The sequence below is a fragment of the Aspergillus undulatus genome (assembly GCF_047715775.1).
Source record: "Aspergillus undulatus strain CBS 261.88 unplaced genomic scaffold BDV17scaffold_8, whole genome shotgun sequence".
NCBI lineage: Eukaryota > Fungi > Ascomycota > Eurotiomycetes > Eurotiales > Aspergillaceae > Aspergillus > Aspergillus undulatus.
Genome location: NW_027396612.1, coordinates 312,458 through 332,041, shown reverse-complemented (window position 1 = coordinate 332,041; position 19,584 = coordinate 312,458). Strand labels below are relative to the sequence as shown.

The 19,584-nt window shown below is 49.6% G+C and overlaps 6 protein-coding genes across 6 annotated transcripts; 2 read left to right on the top strand and 4 right to left on the bottom strand.

The window, feature by feature from the left end:
• Positions 1–7: 7 nt before the first annotated feature.
• Positions 8–732, bottom strand: BDV17DRAFT_255478 (uncharacterized protein). Its single transcript, XM_073756937.1, has one exon. The coding sequence runs from the start codon at positions 681–683 to the stop codon at positions 210–212; it is 474 nt and encodes a 157-aa protein (XP_073618699.1). The 5' UTR covers positions 684–732; the 3' UTR covers positions 8–209.
• A 2,158-nt stretch (positions 733–2,890) lies between these two features.
• On the bottom strand, positions 2,891–4,063 carry BDV17DRAFT_288446 (uncharacterized protein; the record flags this gene model as incomplete). Its single annotated transcript, XM_073761417.1, has 3 exons — positions 2,891–3,583; positions 3,665–3,731; positions 3,795–4,063. 3 exons carry the CDS (start codon positions 4,061–4,063, stop codon positions 2,891–2,893), a joined length of 1,029 nt encoding a protein of 342 aa, XP_073618698.1.
• Positions 4,064–6,178: 2,115 nt separating this feature from the next.
• On the top strand, positions 6,179–8,269 carry BDV17DRAFT_288445 (pyridoxal phosphate-dependent aminotransferase; the record flags this gene model as incomplete). Its single annotated transcript, XM_073761416.1, has 10 exons — positions 6,179–6,243; positions 6,325–6,393; positions 6,522–6,606; positions 6,672–6,847; positions 6,937–7,102; positions 7,186–7,199; positions 7,292–7,724; positions 7,830–7,965; positions 8,043–8,069; positions 8,136–8,269. The coding sequence occupies 10 exons, from the start codon at positions 6,179–6,181 to the stop codon at positions 8,267–8,269; spliced, it is 1,305 nt and encodes a 434-aa protein (XP_073618697.1).
• Positions 8,270–8,663: 394 nt separating this feature from the next.
• BDV17DRAFT_255477 (MDR family MFS transporter) lies at positions 8,664–10,625 on the bottom strand. The gene is made up of 5 exons (XM_073756936.1): positions 10,512–10,625; positions 10,422–10,451; positions 9,583–10,368; positions 9,376–9,523; positions 8,664–9,315 (listed from the first exon to the last, which is right to left on the bottom strand). Exons 1-5 carry the CDS (start codon positions 10,599–10,601, stop codon positions 8,723–8,725), a joined length of 1,647 nt encoding a protein of 548 aa, XP_073618696.1. The 5' UTR covers positions 10,602–10,625; the 3' UTR covers positions 8,664–8,722.
• A 319-nt stretch (positions 10,626–10,944) lies between these two features.
• BDV17DRAFT_288443 (uncharacterized protein) lies at positions 10,945–14,475 on the top strand (the record flags this gene model as incomplete). The annotated part of the gene is made up of 5 exons (XM_073761415.1): positions 10,945–11,151; positions 11,201–11,958; positions 12,023–13,121; positions 13,182–13,880; positions 13,993–14,475. The coding sequence occupies 5 exons, from the start codon at positions 10,945–10,947 to the stop codon at positions 14,473–14,475; spliced, it is 3,246 nt and encodes a 1,081-aa protein (XP_073618695.1).
• A 2,069-nt stretch (positions 14,476–16,544) lies between these two features.
• Positions 16,545–17,105, bottom strand: BDV17DRAFT_288442 (uncharacterized protein; the record flags this gene model as incomplete). Its single annotated transcript, XM_073761414.1, has 2 exons — positions 16,545–17,032; positions 17,081–17,105. 2 exons carry the CDS (start codon positions 17,103–17,105, stop codon positions 16,545–16,547), a joined length of 513 nt encoding a protein of 170 aa, XP_073618694.1.
• Positions 17,106–19,584: the final 2,479 nt, after the last annotated feature.

Genomic DNA, 19,584 nt, shown 5'->3' with positions numbered 1-19,584 from the left:
GCCTAAGGCTTCAGCAGCCGCCCGCCTCACGTACTCGTCACTGTCGTCTAACCGGCCTATGACCGCCGAGAAGATCTCGGGCGGCCAGGGAGATTTCCTGCCTAAGGCTTCAACAGTCGCCCGCCTCACGTTCCCGTCGCTGTCGTCCATAAAATCTGCAGTTATAGCCATGAGCTTGGGCGACATATGCCATCGATAGGCTAAGGCTTCTAGAATTTTTTTTCTGTGAGAGCTCCTCCTTTGCAAGAATTTCTTCTCAAGTAATTCGCACAGAACATGATCCGGAAATTCACTCTCACTACAGAGGCGCATTTTTGGAAGCCATTTGTCCTCATACTCAGACCATTGTATGCATCCATGTTCCATTCTTTCTCGAAGATGTCGTAAGTAACCATTGCTATTCTCTGCCAGCTCTGAATACTCTGGTTGGGGTATCTCGCTGAAGCAGTGCATAAGTAGTCGCTGATGTGCTGGGCCAAGTAAGTCTCGTGGTTCCCGCTCGATCTTGTCAAGGAATGAGCATACTTGCTCTTCGCTGATACTGTATAGCAGCCCTGTGACAAACCTCCAAAACACATCATAGCGTCCACTGTACTTTTCACTTTGAAGAAACTTCTCCGGTGATATTTCCATTGTATGTCTTCGTCCCGAACGGTCCAGGTTGAGATAGAGAAGTGGTTCATCGAATATCAAACACCGGACAAAATATTGAGCAGCGAAAAATTCCTGAAAAGTAAGATGTAGGAAATGATAACTCTTGTTCTCGCTTGAGGCATCTGATGTCCGCAGAAAGGAGAGTCGGTCAAGTTCATTATCTGACATATTGCAAAATTGTGGTTGATCAAATAAGCAATAACGATGGCCTTGATGGAATTCGATAATGTCACTGTATAACCCTGTAAAGGCAAGACATTCCAATAACTTCATCTGAGGCCCAATCCGGGACTGGATTTGCGCTCGTGTCAGTAGATTCTGAACCATGGATTCACTAAACTGCCCCGTGTTCTCCAAGTTCAACATGTCCTTTTTCCATAATCTTAACTCAATGGCCTGGTATATTTCTGTCATGGTTTGTGGCAGAGCGTCAGAATGAGAGGTGTTCTTATTCCAACTATAGCACAATGCATCAAGCTGGACTGGAATCCGAACGAGCCCCTCAATTAGCCAATGGCTCCGAATAAAAGAATGGATTTGATTGGCGATATCTGGATCCCTTAAAGTTCTGGCCAGATATGTCTGCACCTGACTTGCGTGAAAGCCGACAGTTTCTAGGTGTAGGTCGAATGGAGCAAGACGGGAATGATTCACGGCGTATGGACGGGATGTAATAATGACATCTTCTCGGTTTAATAGACGGCCGAATATTTCAGTCAAGTCAGTTCCGGAACTGCGATCTACTGATATCTCATCAAGACCGTCCAATAACCAGAGGGTTCTTTTATGGGTTTGATCCAAAACCATCTTCAAGAGCTTGGAAACTAGACCATCACGTTCAGCTTGAAAAGAAAAGTACTCCTGGCGGAAAAATTCATCCAGAGTTGACTTCCCCTTGAGCTTTCGCAAAGGGATCCATACCACGCGGTCAAAAAGGGTCGCCCACATTTTTTGGTGGTAAAGCGAGGTCCGGTGAATTCCCTGTTGTGGTTAGCTTTTCCGTTTTTGGGTTAGCCGCCCGGTACGCCGTACCGTCATCACCGCCCGCCGGCCCTCCGAGTATACAGTATCAGGTACCGAATTGGCAATGTAGATTGCCGATCACTGGCCTATGAAACCTTGCGGGAAGCGGACCGAACCCGAGAGTCTAGTTTGTGGGGCATAAAGGCTCCCGGCTGTTGTTTGGGGATCAAATTAGAGTTCGATTGAAGTTTCAAAAGAGTCAAAGAACAATAGGCATCATTAATCCTCTCGCCGATCATCTAGATGTGCTGGGACCGTGAAGCTTAGAGTACGCTAACAGTCTGCCTCTGGCTTTCGATGCGAACTACGACCTCGATGGATCGCCCAAGGACACGAGTAACTTCTACTTTCTCAGAGCTGAATTTGTCTTTCAGCGCCTCCTTGAGAAGGCCTCTTGTAAGTTATACCACCGGGTATAGGCAGCAGGAATCCGGGTCTGCCTGGCCATACTGGAGCCATGTAGCGGACACCTGCAATGGTTACAACAAGCCCTGAGCAATATCGATCCTGCGCAGCGGAGCTTATTCTGGAGGTATCACTATATCCAAAGTCCCCAAAGGATCTACCAGATCACCTGTCGCATATTTAATAGAGGATTCCGCAGAGGATCTAGGAATGGACGCCCCTCTAGTGATTGAAGGATAGCTAGCAAGAATAACTTATCATGGCTGAACAACTTGGTAACTTCGGATAGAATTGTATCAAGTACGCTGTTTGGGAACCGGGAGCAGTTACGCATTAGCCAATGGCTAACCAACTACAATGAACCGGCAGGGTATCGAACACTAATACCTATCATTACCAAACCGCGTTATCTTCTGAGAATGTTGGCCATCAGGAAATAAATAAGTCTCTCGGAGAGCCAAATAGAGGCTTTCAGACTCATACACGGGACCACCAGGCTGGTTGCAGACGAATGAATCGATATGATCAGAGAAATAAGGACGCCGAAAGCAGGGTAATTGTGAAGAAGAGAATCATAATTACTTTCCTTATATACTGATCAATATCTACTTCGCACATAGGCTATTTTTTATAGTGTCAGTGGGTTTAATTTTTACTTTATGACGAAGCCTTGCATACCTGAAGCAGAAGTCGAGCTAGATCGGACGTAAACTGGAATTGAATCAAACCAAGTTGAACTGACCCGAATCCTGGGCGGTACAGACCAGTCATTGAAGTAGAGAGACCCTATAACTTGCTGCCACTCTACTCACACAGGCAAAGCCTTCCGCTGTCCCGTAAGAACCCAATCCTGCTCCTCCTTCCGACTCTCCAACCTCAAACTCCCAAACTTCTTCTTAATCCAGTCACCACTGGTCAAGACTTCTTTATTCTCATCCGCAGCCGGAATGAGCGGGCTGTTAAGCCCCGTCATAGGCGTCCAATTCTCCGCCCTGGCCAAGTATGCAAAAGAGTAGCGCGTGGGCATCGCCTGCCCTGGAAGAGGCCCGACTCTGTGCAGGCAGGACTTTAAGTACCCGTTCGTCAGAAGGGACATCATATCGCCTAAGTTGACAATGGCGCAGTCTTCACGTGGCTCGACCCATGTCCATTGCTCTGAGTTGGAAGCTAGGATTTGCAGGCCTGGTTGCCGGGTGAAGAGGAAAGTGAGCGACCCGAGGTCTGTGTGTGGGGTGTGCAAGGCGCCTCGCTCATAAATGTCCTGGGCATGGTACTTGAGGAGACGGATGATATCTGGGGAAGGTTCACCTGGGCGGTGACAGGCTACAAGGTTGTTGGTCTCCGGTAGGCAGAGCGAGGTGGAGAGACTCGACAGGATCGTGGTTGCGGCGGTGTTGACGAGACGGGTGAATTCTCGGAGCGTGGGCATGTGTTGGTCAATCACAGTGGGGCGAAGGAAGTTGGCTTTTCCGTGCAGGCCTTTTACACCATCGGCTGGGACCTAAGATAGGAAATTGCTACGGTCAGGCCTCTGTTGCCCGATCTATAAGTGTTCGGCGAAATTAGGGATAGACGGACTTACCACATAGGTCTCGAACCCGTCCTTCTTGCCTGCAAGACCTCCAAAGTTTCGGCCAACGGGCTTGTAGCTGGACATACGTATGAAAGGTCATTTCCTGGGTTGGAAAGGCGGATGGTGCCTGGGATCATACCCGTTCAGCTTGAAGTCTGAGATCTTGTCCACATCATACAGCATTTTCTCCTCATCAGGAAGGTCATATAGTTCCTTGTCAAGCTCGAACATGCCGTCTATAACTTCGAGAACATGCTCATCGATATTTTTGATGTTCAAATAGAAGAAGCCATCCATCTTGCATGCCTCGAACAGCTTCTGGGCCTCTGCATCATCACCTTGGAGTAAGTCACTCAGCTGCACTGTCCTGAGCTGAGCAACAGGGAGATTTTGCGGAAGGATAGACATGATGCAAAGAAGATTAAAAGTTCTGCAGTAACGATATATGAAGAGAAACGAAGTTTGTCTGGCTCTTTAGTCCTTAAGGAATTGAGCTGGATGTGTGCTTTTCCAGCAACCGTTCAGTGAGTTCCATCAGCTATTTATGCTCATTCCGGGACCCTGTGTCTCTATCTTGTTCTTTTTAATCCTGCCGTAGACGTTCAGTACTTTCCTCTAGAGATACAATGTAACGTCGGAACCAGAAAGTCTCCGCACTACCCGTAAGGTATCGTCGCGAAGGAAGAAGATCTAGAGCTGACTCGAAAGACCAGCGACTAGTTGTAAGCCCTGGTCTTCCTCTAGCCTTTCAGTTTCTTGTGAATCCGTATGCAATTTTCACAACACCCTTGTGATTGCTATATTGCACATTGCGGTGGAAAGGCCTAGAACTACCAGAGCAAGGGTGTCTGGCCTGTCAAGTCTCGCAACGTTATCGTTCCTCAATCGCGCAATTGAGGGTATTCGGAGAGTCCTTTGTTTCTACGAGACAGCGGAGGCATTATTATTGCGACATCTTCCTATCACTGCCTGCCGAGCGTGCGATTCAATGCTGAGATTAGATAGGTGCCCTGCAATTCCAATGGGCTCAAATCATAGGCTTACTGTCTGCAGGCAAGCGGGCTTACGCTATCATCTACCCTATTCTGCAGTCTTGAAGTCTAAATTAGGGTCAACAAGGCAACCCCCTACGTGTCGAAGATAAGAAAATGGATGGCCTTGATCCTCATTTACGTATAGAGTCCTATCTGACTGTTGCAGATGTGACAAATTGATGTACCGAATGCATCTCGTGGTCTTTTGCTCCCCTTACGTGCCCCTGTTTGCCCTTTTCTTTCCCTCCCTCAAAGATGGGGTTACTATTTGGTACTTTTGGCTGCTGTGTAATCGTGAAAAGTACGGTCGTCCTAAGTTCTGGGATTCAGAGATAAGGCCATATATTCGATGAGAATCGCCTAGATGCAGGAGCCCCTAGTAACAAGTGTTCTACTGAATCATAGTTAGTGCCCACCGTCGTAACCGGCCTGTTCTCCCAGTCCGGTATCGGCGAGAATGCAAGTAAGCTAGCCATGGTACTTGCGATGTTCTATCCTCCTGCTGCGATAAGAGCGAAGTGTCAAGCTGTCAGTTAAGGCGCCCGAAGAAATCAGGTCCGACACGTGCTCGGAGGAAATGAAAAGTGATATGGAAATGCCATATATGTGATATACGCGCCGGCTGACATGGCGGCCTGGCCGCGATCTCCAACCCCCGAGGATCTGACCCCTCGTTGTATCTATCCAAGAGAGAGAGAGCATCTATCGGAGAGAGAGAATCGTCATAGCGGCATCCGATCCTTAGTAGGCTACGTACGTGTAGTCGATACAGCTACATTCTGCCCTTCCCCCTGAGCCTACATGCATATCCCGCAACAAAAAGCAATATACATAGATTGGGCGATTTCTTGCACCAATGGTTGTGGGACCTTAGTCCACTGCTAAGCATTCATTCCCGGGCCTTTAGGCGTGCCATACGAATGGCGAGTAACGGAAGTATGGTGCAAGATTTAAGATATTCTCGGCGGCGGGCCTGGCGACCTAGCGGCTACAACAAACTTCTTCGTATGCGTGCCGAACCGCCCGGTTGAGCGAAACCGCGCGTCCCCCGACTGCTATTCGCCAACCTTGCGACCTCACAATCCATATTACCCTACTACATCTCATTATCTGAGTCCCTGCACCCCTGTACCTGCCCCGCTTGTTTCTAGGAAAGATACGCCTTTTTACATAATGAAAATCAACCCCTGATATCCCACCCTTCTTGCCTATCTTACGGTTCTGCGTCTTGTATTGTAAGAAACCTTTTGGATCCAGTACCTGTACTCAGCCTGACGCTTAGCGGAAGTCCAAAGAGTCTCTGCCCGTTCAGGGGGGCAAGGACTCTTGAACCAGAATGGCTGAGCGGCGATATCGGCGCCGTTTAATCTACTCGTTTTCTACTTGTCACTTTGCTCGACAGCGGACGAGGAACAGAAAAGACTCTCCTCTAGACATCGCGCTCGTTGCAGATTGTCTCACCTACCAAACCAGCATCATTACCAGCAAAATGGCCGTCGGAGTCCCCAGGTGGGCACCCGCCGAGAGGATGGGTGGTCCCCAGGCTGACATCTGGTAAGCCACACCCAAGATGTCCTTGTAATGGTGTTTGCAGCAGAGACCAGAGCCTTCTAACCTGTATTTCCATAAACACAGGACCACCGTCAACGAAGCCGTCAAGGCATCTTTGTTCCAGCCAGTGATAAACCTCGGCCAAGGATTTTTGTGAGTGCATCACCATATCGCCCTGTACAAGCTGCTGGACTGGGTAAGATTGGAGCATGATAAGTATCAGAGGAGATAGATCGGAGCTATCTGCACCACTTACCTTTATTGACCTTTTACTTTTACAGTGGATATAATCCTCCAGAATTCCTAATCAAGGCTCTGCAGGAGGCTGTCGAGCGCGTTGAATGCAATCAGTACTCTCCACCATTGGTAAACATACCTTTCTCCAAGTTAAAGCCAACGCCCGACTGACCTGTTGCTCTTACTTCACTTAGGGCCGCCTAAGCCTCCGCAAGGCTCTTGCCACCTCCTACAGCACGCACACAGGGCGTGAAATCAACGCTAATGAGTTCCTCATCACTACGGGCGCAAACGAGGGCATACTGAGTATTATTATAGCATACGTCAACCCCGGCGACGAGGTCATAATCATGGAGCCTTTATTTGATCAGTATGATATACTGCACCACTGCATCAGCTGCAGATATACATGTTGGTAGTGTGATGAACTAACTGACTGGGACGGTGCCATGATGATAGGTTCGTACGCAACGTCAATTTGGCCGGTGGAATCCCAAAGTTCGTTTCCTTGTCACCACCAAAGACGGGGTCGGCGAGACAGAAGAAATTGAACGGCAGCGCTGCAGAATGGACATTCGATATTGACGAGCTCGAGGCTGTCGTATCGGAAAGAACAAAGTTACTGGTTTGTCCACTTTAGTTTCGTCGATCAAGCTAAGTCGGGGTGAGGAGTAAGAATCCATCCAGCTGACGAAAAGTTCAATCTAGATCATAAACAACCCGTGCGTACCTTACCTATCTTGCTCCCCATATATTCTTTCTTTTTAATGACCATCTCCAGCAAACGGTCCATGCTAATGTTCTAAATCACCAGCCACAACCCGACCGGCAAAGTTTTCACACGTACCGAGCTGGAAACTCTGGGCCGCTTCTGCCAATCTCACAATCTCCTCATCCTCTCAGACGAAGTCTACTCGCGCTTCGCTCTATCTGACTCCAACGCCGACAATCCGCTGACCCACACGGCTTCCATGTTTTCAGACATAACGTTGACCGTAGGCTCAGTAGGCAAGGACTTCGCGGCGACAGGATGGCGCGTTGGCTTCGTCACGGGCAGACCCTCCCTCCTAGGCCCCGTCGCAACGGCCCACCGACATATCTGCTACGCGAGTCCGAGTGCGCCCCAGGAGGCAGCTGCATTGGGGTACGAGATTGCGGAACGGAAGGGGTACTGGGATTGGATGAGGAGCAATATTGCGAGAAAGATGGAGAGGCTCTGTGCGGTTTTTGAAGAGCTTGGGATTCCGGTATGTTATGACCATCCCGTCATCTGCACCGGAAACTACAAAACAAACAATATTTCTGAGCATGTGGGATAAATAAACTGACATACAGTTTCTGTGGTACGGTAGTATTATAAGCCAGACGGCGGGTATATGGTTCTCGCAAGCCTTGCAAAGGTCTGCATTCCCGAGGCTTATGTCTTTCCGGGTACAGTTGCGGATGCGGACAGGGAGAGTCAGATGTGCTGGTTCCTTGTTAATGAGAGTGAGATTGCCTGTTTTGCTGTTCCTTTGCTGGTCTTTGTTTGAGGAGGATGGCTGACCTAGGTATTCCTTCTACAGTCGGTGTCGCGGGGCTGCCGTCATCTGGTAAGTCTTTCAACGTCCTTTACTCACCTGAAGAAGCTAGGCAATGCTAACCAGTCCACTGGCAAGGTTTTTACGTGACAGTTTCTCAGGCCATGCGAGACGCAATGCTCTTTCGGTTTGCGGTGTGCCGTGAAGATGATGTTCTGGGCGTTGCGTGTGAGCGACTAAGAGAACTACGGGAATATATCAGTCTTGAATAGGATGTGCTTCGTATTGTCGGTACCTGATGGATTTCAGCCAGAATGACCAAAGCTATTGAATGACTTTAATTCTTATCTATTCCTTTTGGTTTGAATTAAACATGCGATTTTCTTGTGCAATCATGGACGCAGCTCCTATACATTCAGAGAAACCAAACGGGATTAACCATTCATCTGTGAGCCTGTAGAGCAGAAGAAAAATATGACTGTGGCAGTTTTATTGATCACCTATCCTATCATGTCCACTCCTGGAACTCTCGCTACTATAGTACCATGAAAGTTTTATTTAGTTCAGCCAAAATACGGGAGAAAATGAAATGCAGAGATTTTCGAGGAATGCTATGACGTCCGCCGATTCTTCTGTATTGTCCTATATTACCGCAAGCTCGAGGATGAAGTCTCTGCACAGAGCACTGCCTACTTACCATAGCCCGGAACCCACCTGTCCAAGTTTCATTTAGGCTGGGGAGAGGCTTCAACTTCCTGCAACGCAACGCTCTCACTCGTCCCCTCGCCAGGTTCCCGATCAATCGGCAAAGAAGAATCGCTCCCTGACATCCCCGTTTTTCTCCTACGGAGAAGCAACAAACTAGCAGCAACCCCCAATGCCGCAACACAAACATACAATATCCACATCTTGCGCAGACTGGCCACATAAGCCGCCCTTACGGCATCACGCTCCTCAACCGGTAACCCAGCAACGATATCTACATTCGCTTCGGCATCCGCACCGTTAAACTGCGCCGTGTCGAGATTTGCCATTGCCATGCCATTCTGGAATATGACACCCCCGATCACGATGGAGAGGGACGTCGCGATATTTCGCGTGAAGCCGAAGGTTGCGGTTGCGGTCGCGAAGTCGGATGCGTCGACCGACGCTTGTAGGGCGATTAGGGGGGACTGGAAGTTCAAACCGACGCCTAGGCCTGCAAGGGCTTCGATTACGCAGATGGTTACCAGAGGCGTCAAGGCGTCAAAGTACATGAAGAGCCCAAAGCCTAATGTCATGATTGCCATTCCGGCCCAAATAGATTCACGGTAGTGACCTGGAAGTCAATGTTAGTATAGGGGTAGGGTCTATTTCTCTATTATTATGGGTGATATACCGGTATGTCGGATAATGAACCCCGTCGCAATACCTGTCAGGCATTGGACGATTGTGATTGGGAGAATTAGGACACCGGACATCATTATGGATGTTCCTTTGACGGCTTGGAAGAATATGGGGAGGAAGTAGAATGCAGAGATGTAGACCTGGAAAGATTGTCAGAAAGCAACTGAAGCTGAATAAATGGGCCTGCGGACCCACTCACAAAGCCATGACAAAAGCAAACCAGTAGCGCAGCTACATTTTGACTCCTCTTGAACAGCCGCAGCGGCATAATAGGATGTCTTGCATACTTCGCCTCGCTGACCACGAACAACGGTACCATCAGCGCGCCAAAGATGACCAGGCAGACCACGGTCGGAGAGTGCCAGGCAACACTTGTCCCGCCAAAGTTCAAGCCAAGCAGAAGCATTAAGGTCACGCCCAGGATGAGGGTGATACCCAGCCAGTCAATCTTCTTCAGGCCCAGGCGGAAGGTCACCTGTTCGCGGTTATTCTGGTTATGGGCGTCAATCTTGAGGACCCAGAATAAGACGGCGAATGCCACCGTGCTGCACGGCAGGTTGATCCACCAGTTCCAGCGCCACGAGGCCAACTGCGTGAAGATTCCTCCGAGGACGGGGCCGATTCCACTGGCCAAAGCCCAGACGACACTGGTAAGCCCGAGATACATGCCTCTGCGCCTGATGTCAAACATATCGGTGATACAAATATTGACAACGATGACGACTCCGCCCGATCCGCCACCCTGTATGGCACGACCACTGATGAACATAGCCATGTTTGTAGCGGCAGCGCATAGTAAGGAACCGACAAAAAACACGGCGACCGCACTGAGCAGGATAGGCTTGCGTCCCCAAATATCGCTGAGTTTGCCCCAGACGGGGCTGCATGTTGCATTTGCGAGCAGATAGGCGGAGCCGATCCATGTGTATGCCGATCCAGAATGGAAGTCCGCGACGATGGAAGGGCTGGCAGGGGCCGTAATGGTCTTGGGGAAATTAGCCTCGATTGGAATGGTCTGGTGTGTTCGAATGCACATACAAAATCGAGCGCCGCGGTGAACAGTGATAGCTGTGGATAGAAGTGTCAATTAGCCGGGAACTGCAGTGGGAAGGATGGGGCAATGCATACGAATAGACAACTGATAATAACAAATGTTCGCGCGCGACTTAGCTGTGGTCTGTCCATCGGACTGTCTATTAGATCGAATGTCGCAGCCATGGCTGGCCGGTGGTTGAAGTTGAGGTGGAAAGTGAGCGAGGGAGAAAAAGACAAAAAGAAGCACCGGGGGATAAAGGAGACTCCAATCAATCTTACAAGAATGGGGGTATGGGTATTGTATTCCACTAGCCTGACCGTCCCTTTGTTCTTATCTGATCTGATAGAATCCTTGTTTCTGAATCACCAATCGGATTGGAGCAATGCATTCACCTATCTCGCCCATTCCAGACCCACCACTATAGATTCACCCATTCCAAAGTACGAGGAAAGTAACCCGATATAAGGCATTGTGTTGCACACTGTCTAGGGAAGATAGTATACTGAGGTAGTCAAATCTTGCAATATGCCGGGCTTTCTCGCTTCTCCGCCCGCAATGCATTTCATTGACGATTTAATCGCTTCAAGAGCCGCTGAAGTTGCACAACCCAGCATTCTAGCCTGTGCCTCTGGCGCGGCTGTGGACCAGTACGAATACTTTACAGCAGCGGAACTAGATCGCTTGACGAACAATGCCGCGCATGTCTTAATGGGACAAGGCCTTTCCCAACCAGTAGGTTGTTCACTCCCAAGACAACAAAGCAAAGATTTGACCATAGCAGGAAGCCAGTTCAGATCCAGACCCAGTTGCCATTCTCGGCACCTCAAACCTGGAATATCTGGTCAATATCTGTGCTCTCAGTCGCACCGGGTACAGCGTCTTGATCCTCTCGCCGCGGTTGTCTGTTACCGCCTATAACAGTCTGTTAGACCAGACTGCTTGTTCAACACTACTTTACATGCCCGAATACGCAGATACTGTCGAAAAGCTAACGAATTCCCGAGCAACATGCCTGGCCGCCAGACTCATGCTTTGCCGCGCAGACTTTGACCGGCCAGATCTCCCCCAGGAAAGAGTGAGGCGAAATTCACCTGCTACAGCGCAGGTTTCCACGCAAACTGCCTTTATCATGCACTCGTCGGGTTCAACTGGTGTCCCAAAGTCAATCTTCCATACCCACAAGCGATGTCTGGAAAATTTCCAGAACGGGTCTGGCTACTCTGCCCTGATTACCTTGCCGCTGTACCATACCTACGGCTTCTCGTCCTTCTTCCGAGCGATACATGGACGGACACTGATGTACCTGTTCAATTGGAACGTGCCCATGACCTCGAAGAACGTCATCCGGACCCTCCAAGCCGCAAGACCAGAGCTCCTATCGACTGTTCCCTATACGCTGGGTCTGTTAGCTGAGTCGGAGGAAGGTATCGCCGCAATGGCCCACTGTAAGATGGTGACTTCTCACGGGAGCGCGTGCCCCGACGAGCTGGGTGATCGCCTTGTACGGCAGGGTGTGTATCTTGTCAGCCATTTGGGATCGTAAGTTTTCCTGATTTCTACCATAAACCATCTACCTGAGGATATTGACAAAAAAGCAAATTAGAACTGAATCCGGGCCCCTTGCCACATCAGACCGACCCTGCGGAGATTTGGCATGGAACTACCTACGCTTCTTACCCAACGTGACTCCCCATATTTGGATGAAACCCGTCACAGAAGACAACGATAGAAGTGGCACCCTCTATGAACTAGTTCTCCTTTCCGGCCTCAAAACCAAGATCTTGTCCAACTCGAACGACCCACCAGACTCCTTCCACTCCCGCGACCTCTTCCAGCCCCATCCGACTATCCCCAATGCGTGGAAGTATAAAGGGCGTCTAGACGATCGCGTCACTCTCACAAACGGCGAAAAGGTCTTACCGCTGCCTATAGAAGGGCGAGTCAGACAAGCCAGTCTTGTGCGCGAAGCGATCGTGTTTGGCGTTGGGCGCGCGGTTCCTGGAATTTTAATCTTTCGTAGCCCTGACGCTGGCGGAACGACGATGACCGATGACGAATTTATCGAATATGTATGGCCGATCGTGCAGGAGGCAAACTGGTCCGCCGAGGCATTCTCCCAGATTGACAAGGACATGATTGTCGTTTTGTCGGCGGATACTCCTTACCCAGCTACGGATAAGGGGTCGGCTATCCGGGCACAGGCTTACGAGGTTTTCGCGGGCGTTATCGAGGATTGTTATTTCCGGAGAGAGCAGATGCAAGAAGAGGGAGGATGGGCTGTGTCTGAGCCAGAAACTGCAGAGCGCATTGTGGCTTTTTGTGAGACGACATTGCACTTGGGCCTGTTCTCTTCGGACCTCCATGCGAATCTTGATGCGAATCTTTATACGGCCGGCCTAGACAGTCTCAAGGCGATTCAGTTGTCGGTCTTTCTCCGGAAGCATTTCGACCTTGGGGGGAACAGCCGTTCGGTTACTCAGAATACGATCTATGAGTGTGGATCGATTCGGCGCCTCGCACGACTGGTGTGCCAGTTGCAAACTGGCCATCATGATCTGGTCTCAATGACAGACAAGGCAGAGGACAATGATACAAGTGCAATCCAAGCACTGATCGACAAGTATTCACAGTTCGAAAGGCCCGGTTTCGGACAAATTGACCAAGATTGCTTGAATAGTGCTCAGCCCTCGCGATATCATGTTGTAAGTCAGACGTTCTGCGCATCTACAAAGCTCCTACTAACTCAAGTCCAATAAACCTAGCTTCTGACAGGTGTAACAGGCTCCCTCGGGGCCCATGTCCTAGCCAAATTCGCACAATCACCCCAAACCGAGTCAGTATACTGCCTCATCCGACAGAAAGAAGACGATCTGGACGCAATGTCCCGCGTCATTCAGTCTCTCCAGGCTCGCAAAATCTCATTAAACGCAGCAGCCATGCAAAAGGTCACCGCACTACACAGCTCCCCCTCCAAAGAGTTGTTCGGCCTCGATCCTGCCCTTTTCACCACCCTCAAAGGTAAAATCAACCTCATCATCCACGCCGCCTGGCCCGTAAACTTCAATCTCCCCCTCGACAGCTTCGAAAGCCAGATGCGCGGCTTAGCGACCCTAATCCAATTCTCACTTGACGTACAGCAACAAGGGCAGTCGCAACCTGCCAAATTCCTCTTCTGTTCGTCTATCTCCGTTGCCAGTCGCGCCCCTGCTTCTGATCCCGGTGTCCCCGAGGAACTTATCCCCGACTTCCGGTATGCCTCCAGAACCGGGTACGCGCGCTCGAAGCTCGTCAGTGAGTATATTATTGGCAACGCTGTATCGGAATATGGTGCGGACTGCCACATTTTGCGCATTGGCCAGATTGTTGGCGATAGCGTACATGGGATTTGGACGGGGTTGGAGGCAATTCCTCTAATGATTCAGTCTGCGCCTGTGGTTCAGGCTCTGCCGGCGCTTGATGAGGTTCGTAATTTGTTTCATTTGCTCATCTTCACCATCTTCTTTCTCTTCTCCTCTTCCTCCATATATTCACGTTATTTCTCTAAGTGCTAAGTCGAGATGACCGAGGCTATAGACATGCGCATGGATACCAGTCGACATACTCGCCGAAATCATCCTCGAGTTATCCTTCACACAGGAAATCCAGACGCAGCTGGAGGAAGAACCTGGACCCCAGCCCCAGCCCCAGCCAGCTTTGATCTATAACCTCGTCAACCCACGCGCCTTCCACTGGACGCGGGACCTCCTCCCCGCCCTAAAGAATGCAGGGCTGGTGTTCGATGCTCTCCCGCCAGGCGATTGGGTCGTGGCATTGGAGCACAGCAGTGACTCTGGTCCCACTCGGTGCCCTGCGATGAAACTGCTTTCGTATTTCCAGTATCGCTATGGTGTTCAACACGAGAGTGCTGGTATAATAATACCTCCAACTTTTGATACTACCAATGCGCAGAAATATGCCCCGACGCTGGGCGCAGTGCCAGATCTTATTCAGTTGGGGATCATTAGGAGGTTTGTTCAGGCGTGGAATATTACAGGAGCAAGAGGGGATCAAGTCTAAACATATGGATGGCCGCAAGCGTACTGAGTTTGTGTCGGGGGGGTCCTAGCTGGCAGTATGCGAGCACGTGACCTGATCACTCTAGATAGCAGCCGTTAGCCTCCTAGCTCTAGGGAATGGGAACGCACTTCACCCCTCTGAGAGTTTGTCTAGATATTTTGCGCTTAGCAGGGAGTACATGTTTGTCGACCGTATGTGACAGCTAGTCATATATGGAACCTTCCTATTTTGGACATCGGAACTGCAAGTTCCGACTCGCCGATACTTATGCAGAGACTTCTGCTATTTCCACGGTACAAAAGTTATTTCTCTTCCAACTGCCGTATTAGGTTAGGTTGCTTATTATTTCTCATGTATTTAAGCCGCCCTATAGAGCTAGGTTGGAAGAATCAGACCTTCATTCTTTTATATTATTGACGGCTGTTGCTGGTAATTACGTCTAGCCTGACGCTCCATATTTTTTAACCAGTGATTTTCATCCATGTACCATGTGGGAAATTGTCACGTGAGCGCCGCCGAAGCAGATGATGCCACGGCAACACAATGCTAACACGACGCTGAAAGGGGAATCGTGGAAATCTTTCAAGGCAAGTCAATACCAAGCAGTTAAGGGCTGATTTCTCTATCACGCGTACCTATGGGCCCTGAACCCTGGCAGTGTCCTGATTTGACAGCAGTCCATTTTTGACAGCAAGGTGAAACATCACGCCAAGGAACAACTTTATGATGTCTCAGCTGGTGACTACTAGAGTAATACATAAGTTCCATATGTATCTTACATATTATGCTTAGTTCGATGTGCTTTGGGGTACGGAAACAATTAAAGAGTATAAGACCCGGGCGCCATATTTGCAAACATCTATATCATTCTATCACGTTTATAACCGTTCTCTCAGGGGGTGAGACGGTGGTGGATCAAGTACATGGACGAGACCGTCTGGAATTGGCCCGTACCGGTTTCCGAAGGCATTGGTCTATCATTACTCCTCGCAACTCGTGATTGGCCGCTTGAGTACAAAGCCATCTTTCCCACTGGCGATTAAGCGCCCACGCATGAACACAATGTGGCTCATCTATCATGAAAAATGCGAAGTTCCATGCTTTCTAGCCTTACCAACAAGGATAACGCGAAATTAAATAGAAAGAGAAATTAGTTCAATTTAAGACAAATCTGGTCCTAATCTTTTGGGCGATTGGTAGAGCAAGCTGGTCCTCACCAAGCAAGGCGACCCCAGATATAGACCCAATGGGGAGTCACTGCGACGGAATCATGTGGGAGAGCCATGGCCTGCACAAACCGTGGCCTCTTTATGCTCTGTGTTATTCCGACCAACTCTGATCTTATAGCCAATCTCTTCAGGGATGAAGCACTGGTCATGATCTCTTTCAAAAGGGTGGCCTCGAAAGAGAAAATCGTGGCCCAGGCGCCGATATAATGCAGCCTCCATCTCTTTACGCTCATTAGAATTTGCTCATCCCCCAACATAAAATTTAAAACTCTCGTTTGAATAGAGTGAACGCGAAGGACCATGCTGGATACTAAAATAGATACGGCATATCCAAAACTGCAAGAGAGCTTGAGGCCAAACAGGAAGTCAGTTCGCCAGAAGCGAGACCGTCGCAAAGCCGGCTTAATGAAAAAAGCTTCCGAGTATAGCAAGATGTGCGGCGCCGATGTTTGTTTAGGTATACGCATAAGAGACACCGGCCGTGTCTATATATTTTCTGCGGATGCTTCGGGATTTTGGGAATTTGTTGGATCCCAGTTGGTATCACTCCCCCGATTTGCATATCTCTTCAATCGCTGATTCGCTTAGGATTCGTATTATCCAACCCCAAATCAGATCACTGACAAGGACATTGGCAAGTCTGGAGATCAACAGCTATTGTCCGCTCGATAGAAGCGGAACCAGAACGACCTGGATTCGCATAGGATGTTCCGTGGGAATTTCCATCCAACCAGCCAACCCACCTGTGATGTTGAAGAACTGGCCGCATCATCTGCCTGGATCCTTTGCCTATCTACAAAGAGAGACGACAAAAGCCGGCTTACAGTCGGAAGCCCAAAGCTAGGCAGCGGAGCAGGCCCGCCAGTACTCCTCCTGTGCCCATAACAATATAACGAACTCCCACAACTTACTATTTACGGCTTTCTGCCTCCTGTCTGTCTTTGCACGGAAGAGAGCCGTAACAAAGTCCTCGAAAACGTCCAGCTCATCAAAGTCGTCGATGCGGACTGGTTCAATCCTTCCATGTCGCTTGACAGTAAACTCCCTTTCCTGAGGACATGCATAAACAGGATATCTGCTGCCGTTTCCACCTGGATCTTGATACCAGTAACCGAACAATACGCCCTGTTCACAAAATAACGGAGTTGGGAAACGCTTGGGAGGGAGAGTCTGGGTATCGTTGTTGCAAGACTGAGTGACGCTACGAGAACCGCTCGACAGCTCAATTGACTGAATAGGGGCGTCAGGATCGTGTGGCATATTGATGATGGCTGGTTTTCCCATGGGTTTTCTTCTTGGATTCGACTTTTTCTTTTGACATCTGGGATCTAGGACGTCGATTAGCATTCCTGACCTAGAGAACTGAGGCAACATACCCTTAGTGTTTTTCTGCGGCGTCATTTTCAGCTATCTCTTATGATGAAGTGCCATCAGGAAAGGGACAGTTGCTACCTTTATGCACCCGGCAGCCCGAGTATTCACTGTGGTTACTCCCAATTTCGCTGCACTGACGGGTTATAGACAGCAACATCACAGCTACGATTCGACCTTGCTTACAAGCTGAACCTGATCTTCGCTTTAGCAGCTGCCGCAGTTTGCGTCACATTCACTGATGATGTTGGAATGTCTTCTCACCATTGGCTGCTGTGGTGATGGTTAGGGGTCACAGGGGCCAGCAAGAGCAAGGCATGCTTCGTTGATTCGTCGAGTCAGTGGACGCCTTGCCCTTGGATACTTGGACCTGGCCGTTTCTAACAAGGCAAACAGCAGCGGTGTCCTACCTCCGCGGCCATCGAGAACCAACCGTTTGAGCTATCTGTGAAGCCGAAGTATGATTCAGCCGGGGTATCTGCCTTGGACATGGGCCACCTGACGTGCCAGGGCCTCTAGAAGCGTCGAAGGCCAACCAAGAACGTATGTTGGTCATGCATGCACTTTTTGTTCCGTCGCAGCCACCTGTATGTGCACAAAATTAGAACTCTCGAGGTTCCAGAACGGCAACCTGCCTAGCGCTGGAGTTGCCTCACATTCAACTGTCTTCGGAGTCTTACTATCGTTGTCGGGTGGACGTTCTCGAATCAGTGACGGTAAGGCGCTCGGAGCATATGAGGCATGAAAAAGACTTAAAATGGCATCTTCCCCCCTTCCTGCCGGACTGCTCTCTTTCTGCAGACTACCCTTTCCTAATGTCCACCAACGATTGCTCTTATACCAAGATGAGACAACCCGTGCCGTATCGAGGTATTACTTTTGGTTATCAGATAGAACTGCGCTGCCGCTAACATCTGTTCCCAGTTGCCGGACTCGAAGGCTCAGAGGATAACCCAATCCTTATTGATCTCGATGATGTCTTCTTGTCTGAAGAAGAGACTGAGATATGCACTTCTCAAGAAAGCTTTGACGGCTCTCCTGAGAACCCCATCTGTATCTTAGACGAGGCTACTGTTTGTGAGAGTCTGGAAAGTCAAACGCAGGACAATGCTGCCGTACGATGTCCACACAGCTCGCTTCTTGACCCTGTTGGCACTCCTAAGGAGAACATGGAAGATCCCCAGTCAGAAAGCGAGTGTGTCTTTGGCATGGAGTGCTCTTTCGTCCAAATGCAGGGCACAATCACGACTACATTTGACTCGTCTGAGCCCCCTGTCTATTACTTGGAAGAGAGTAGACTCTGCGAGAGTCCTGAGAGCGACAGGCAGGGCACAACTCCCGTAGGGTCTCCACACATCTCGACTATGAATTCTATTTGCATTGCTGAGGGGAGTGTGGAGGTCGAGCCACAAAGAGACCACGGCATTGCCGTGGACAGTGCTCAGGCTGAAACGGAGAGCGCTGCAAGGGCTGCATCTGGCTCTTCTGAGCTCCTTATTCGAGACCCAGAAGTTCCGGCTCTAGTTGATGGTATGTACCAGCGCTTTCCTGACTTGCAGCCGTTTACTGATATGCCAAAGTGGGTGTGCAAACAGAAACCCCTCTGCGGGAAGAGAGAAGATACGTGCATGGTATGCGTTATAATCAAAGATTAGAGACCTGTGGCTGATTGTTCGTAGCAAGCACGCAAACTGCTCCTTACGGCATGGTAGCGCAGAGTGCAAGTGGCACACTGAAAGCTGACAATAAACCCCGAAAAAGGAAGCATGACAGCGCCATTTCGGAATCTGTTCCGGTAAGGAGGTCCTTAAGAGTAAGGGTAAATAGACAGGCATGATGTGGACAGCTTTGTGAATCCTTTATTTAAGCATTGTATTTTCAGTCCTTCCGTTCCTGAGCTTTGTTTCCTGCGCGGTCCCCTTTGGATGTTGTGAAGAAATCCGATAGCCACCTAAGTTGCTCTATATAACATATCCAGCCGTGATCATACGCAACAATAGACAGCGTTTCCAAAGGATTCTCAGCGTTTGGTAGATTAATTGGCTTGTCAAGGAGTAGCACTATATGACGACAGACAGATTGCCTACTGACAGGAAGCGACTTAGCGAGGTGGTGGAGGCGCTGGAAGAAGACAGGTTCCTACCAGCTCGTTCGTTGACCTGCTGAACAAGCCTACTTCCTAAGCTGACGAACGCAAGCTGTAAAGGCTGAACCTCCCATACTAGGTCAAATTGGTCAGGAGACTCCGTTCAGGTACTGACGTTCGACGCTCATGCCCCGCGCGCTGACAGGACCTGTGCGCGCGGGCCTAGGTCCGGAGAACGCTCGGATCAGTATGGCTGTATCTCGGCACTGCTTAGGCGTCTCTATATCCCAGGCACACAGGCTTATGGCTGGCTGGTCCGTAGGCTACCTTTCATATCTCACGCATATGTTTAGACCCCGCATATGTTAGGAGTAGCGTCGAACTTCCTAAGTTCTTCACTTCGACTGCTACTATGCATCTCAC

Coding starts and splice junctions, on each gene's coding strand:
- BDV17DRAFT_255478 (XM_073756937.1), bottom strand. CDS start 683: ATGAACCACTTCTCTATCTCAACCTGGACCGTTCGGGACGAAGACATA.
- BDV17DRAFT_255477 (XM_073756936.1), bottom strand. CDS start 10,601: ATGGCTGCGACATTCGATCTAATAGACAGTCCGATGGACAGACCACAG. Junction 9,524..9,582: donor TTTGCTTTTGTCATGGCTTT/GTGAGTGGGTCC, acceptor CAATCTTTCCAG/GTCTACATCTCTGCATTCTA. Junction 9,316..9,375: donor GTTCATTATCCGACATACCG/GTATATCACCCA, acceptor ATTGACTTCCAG/GTCACTACCGTGAATCTATT.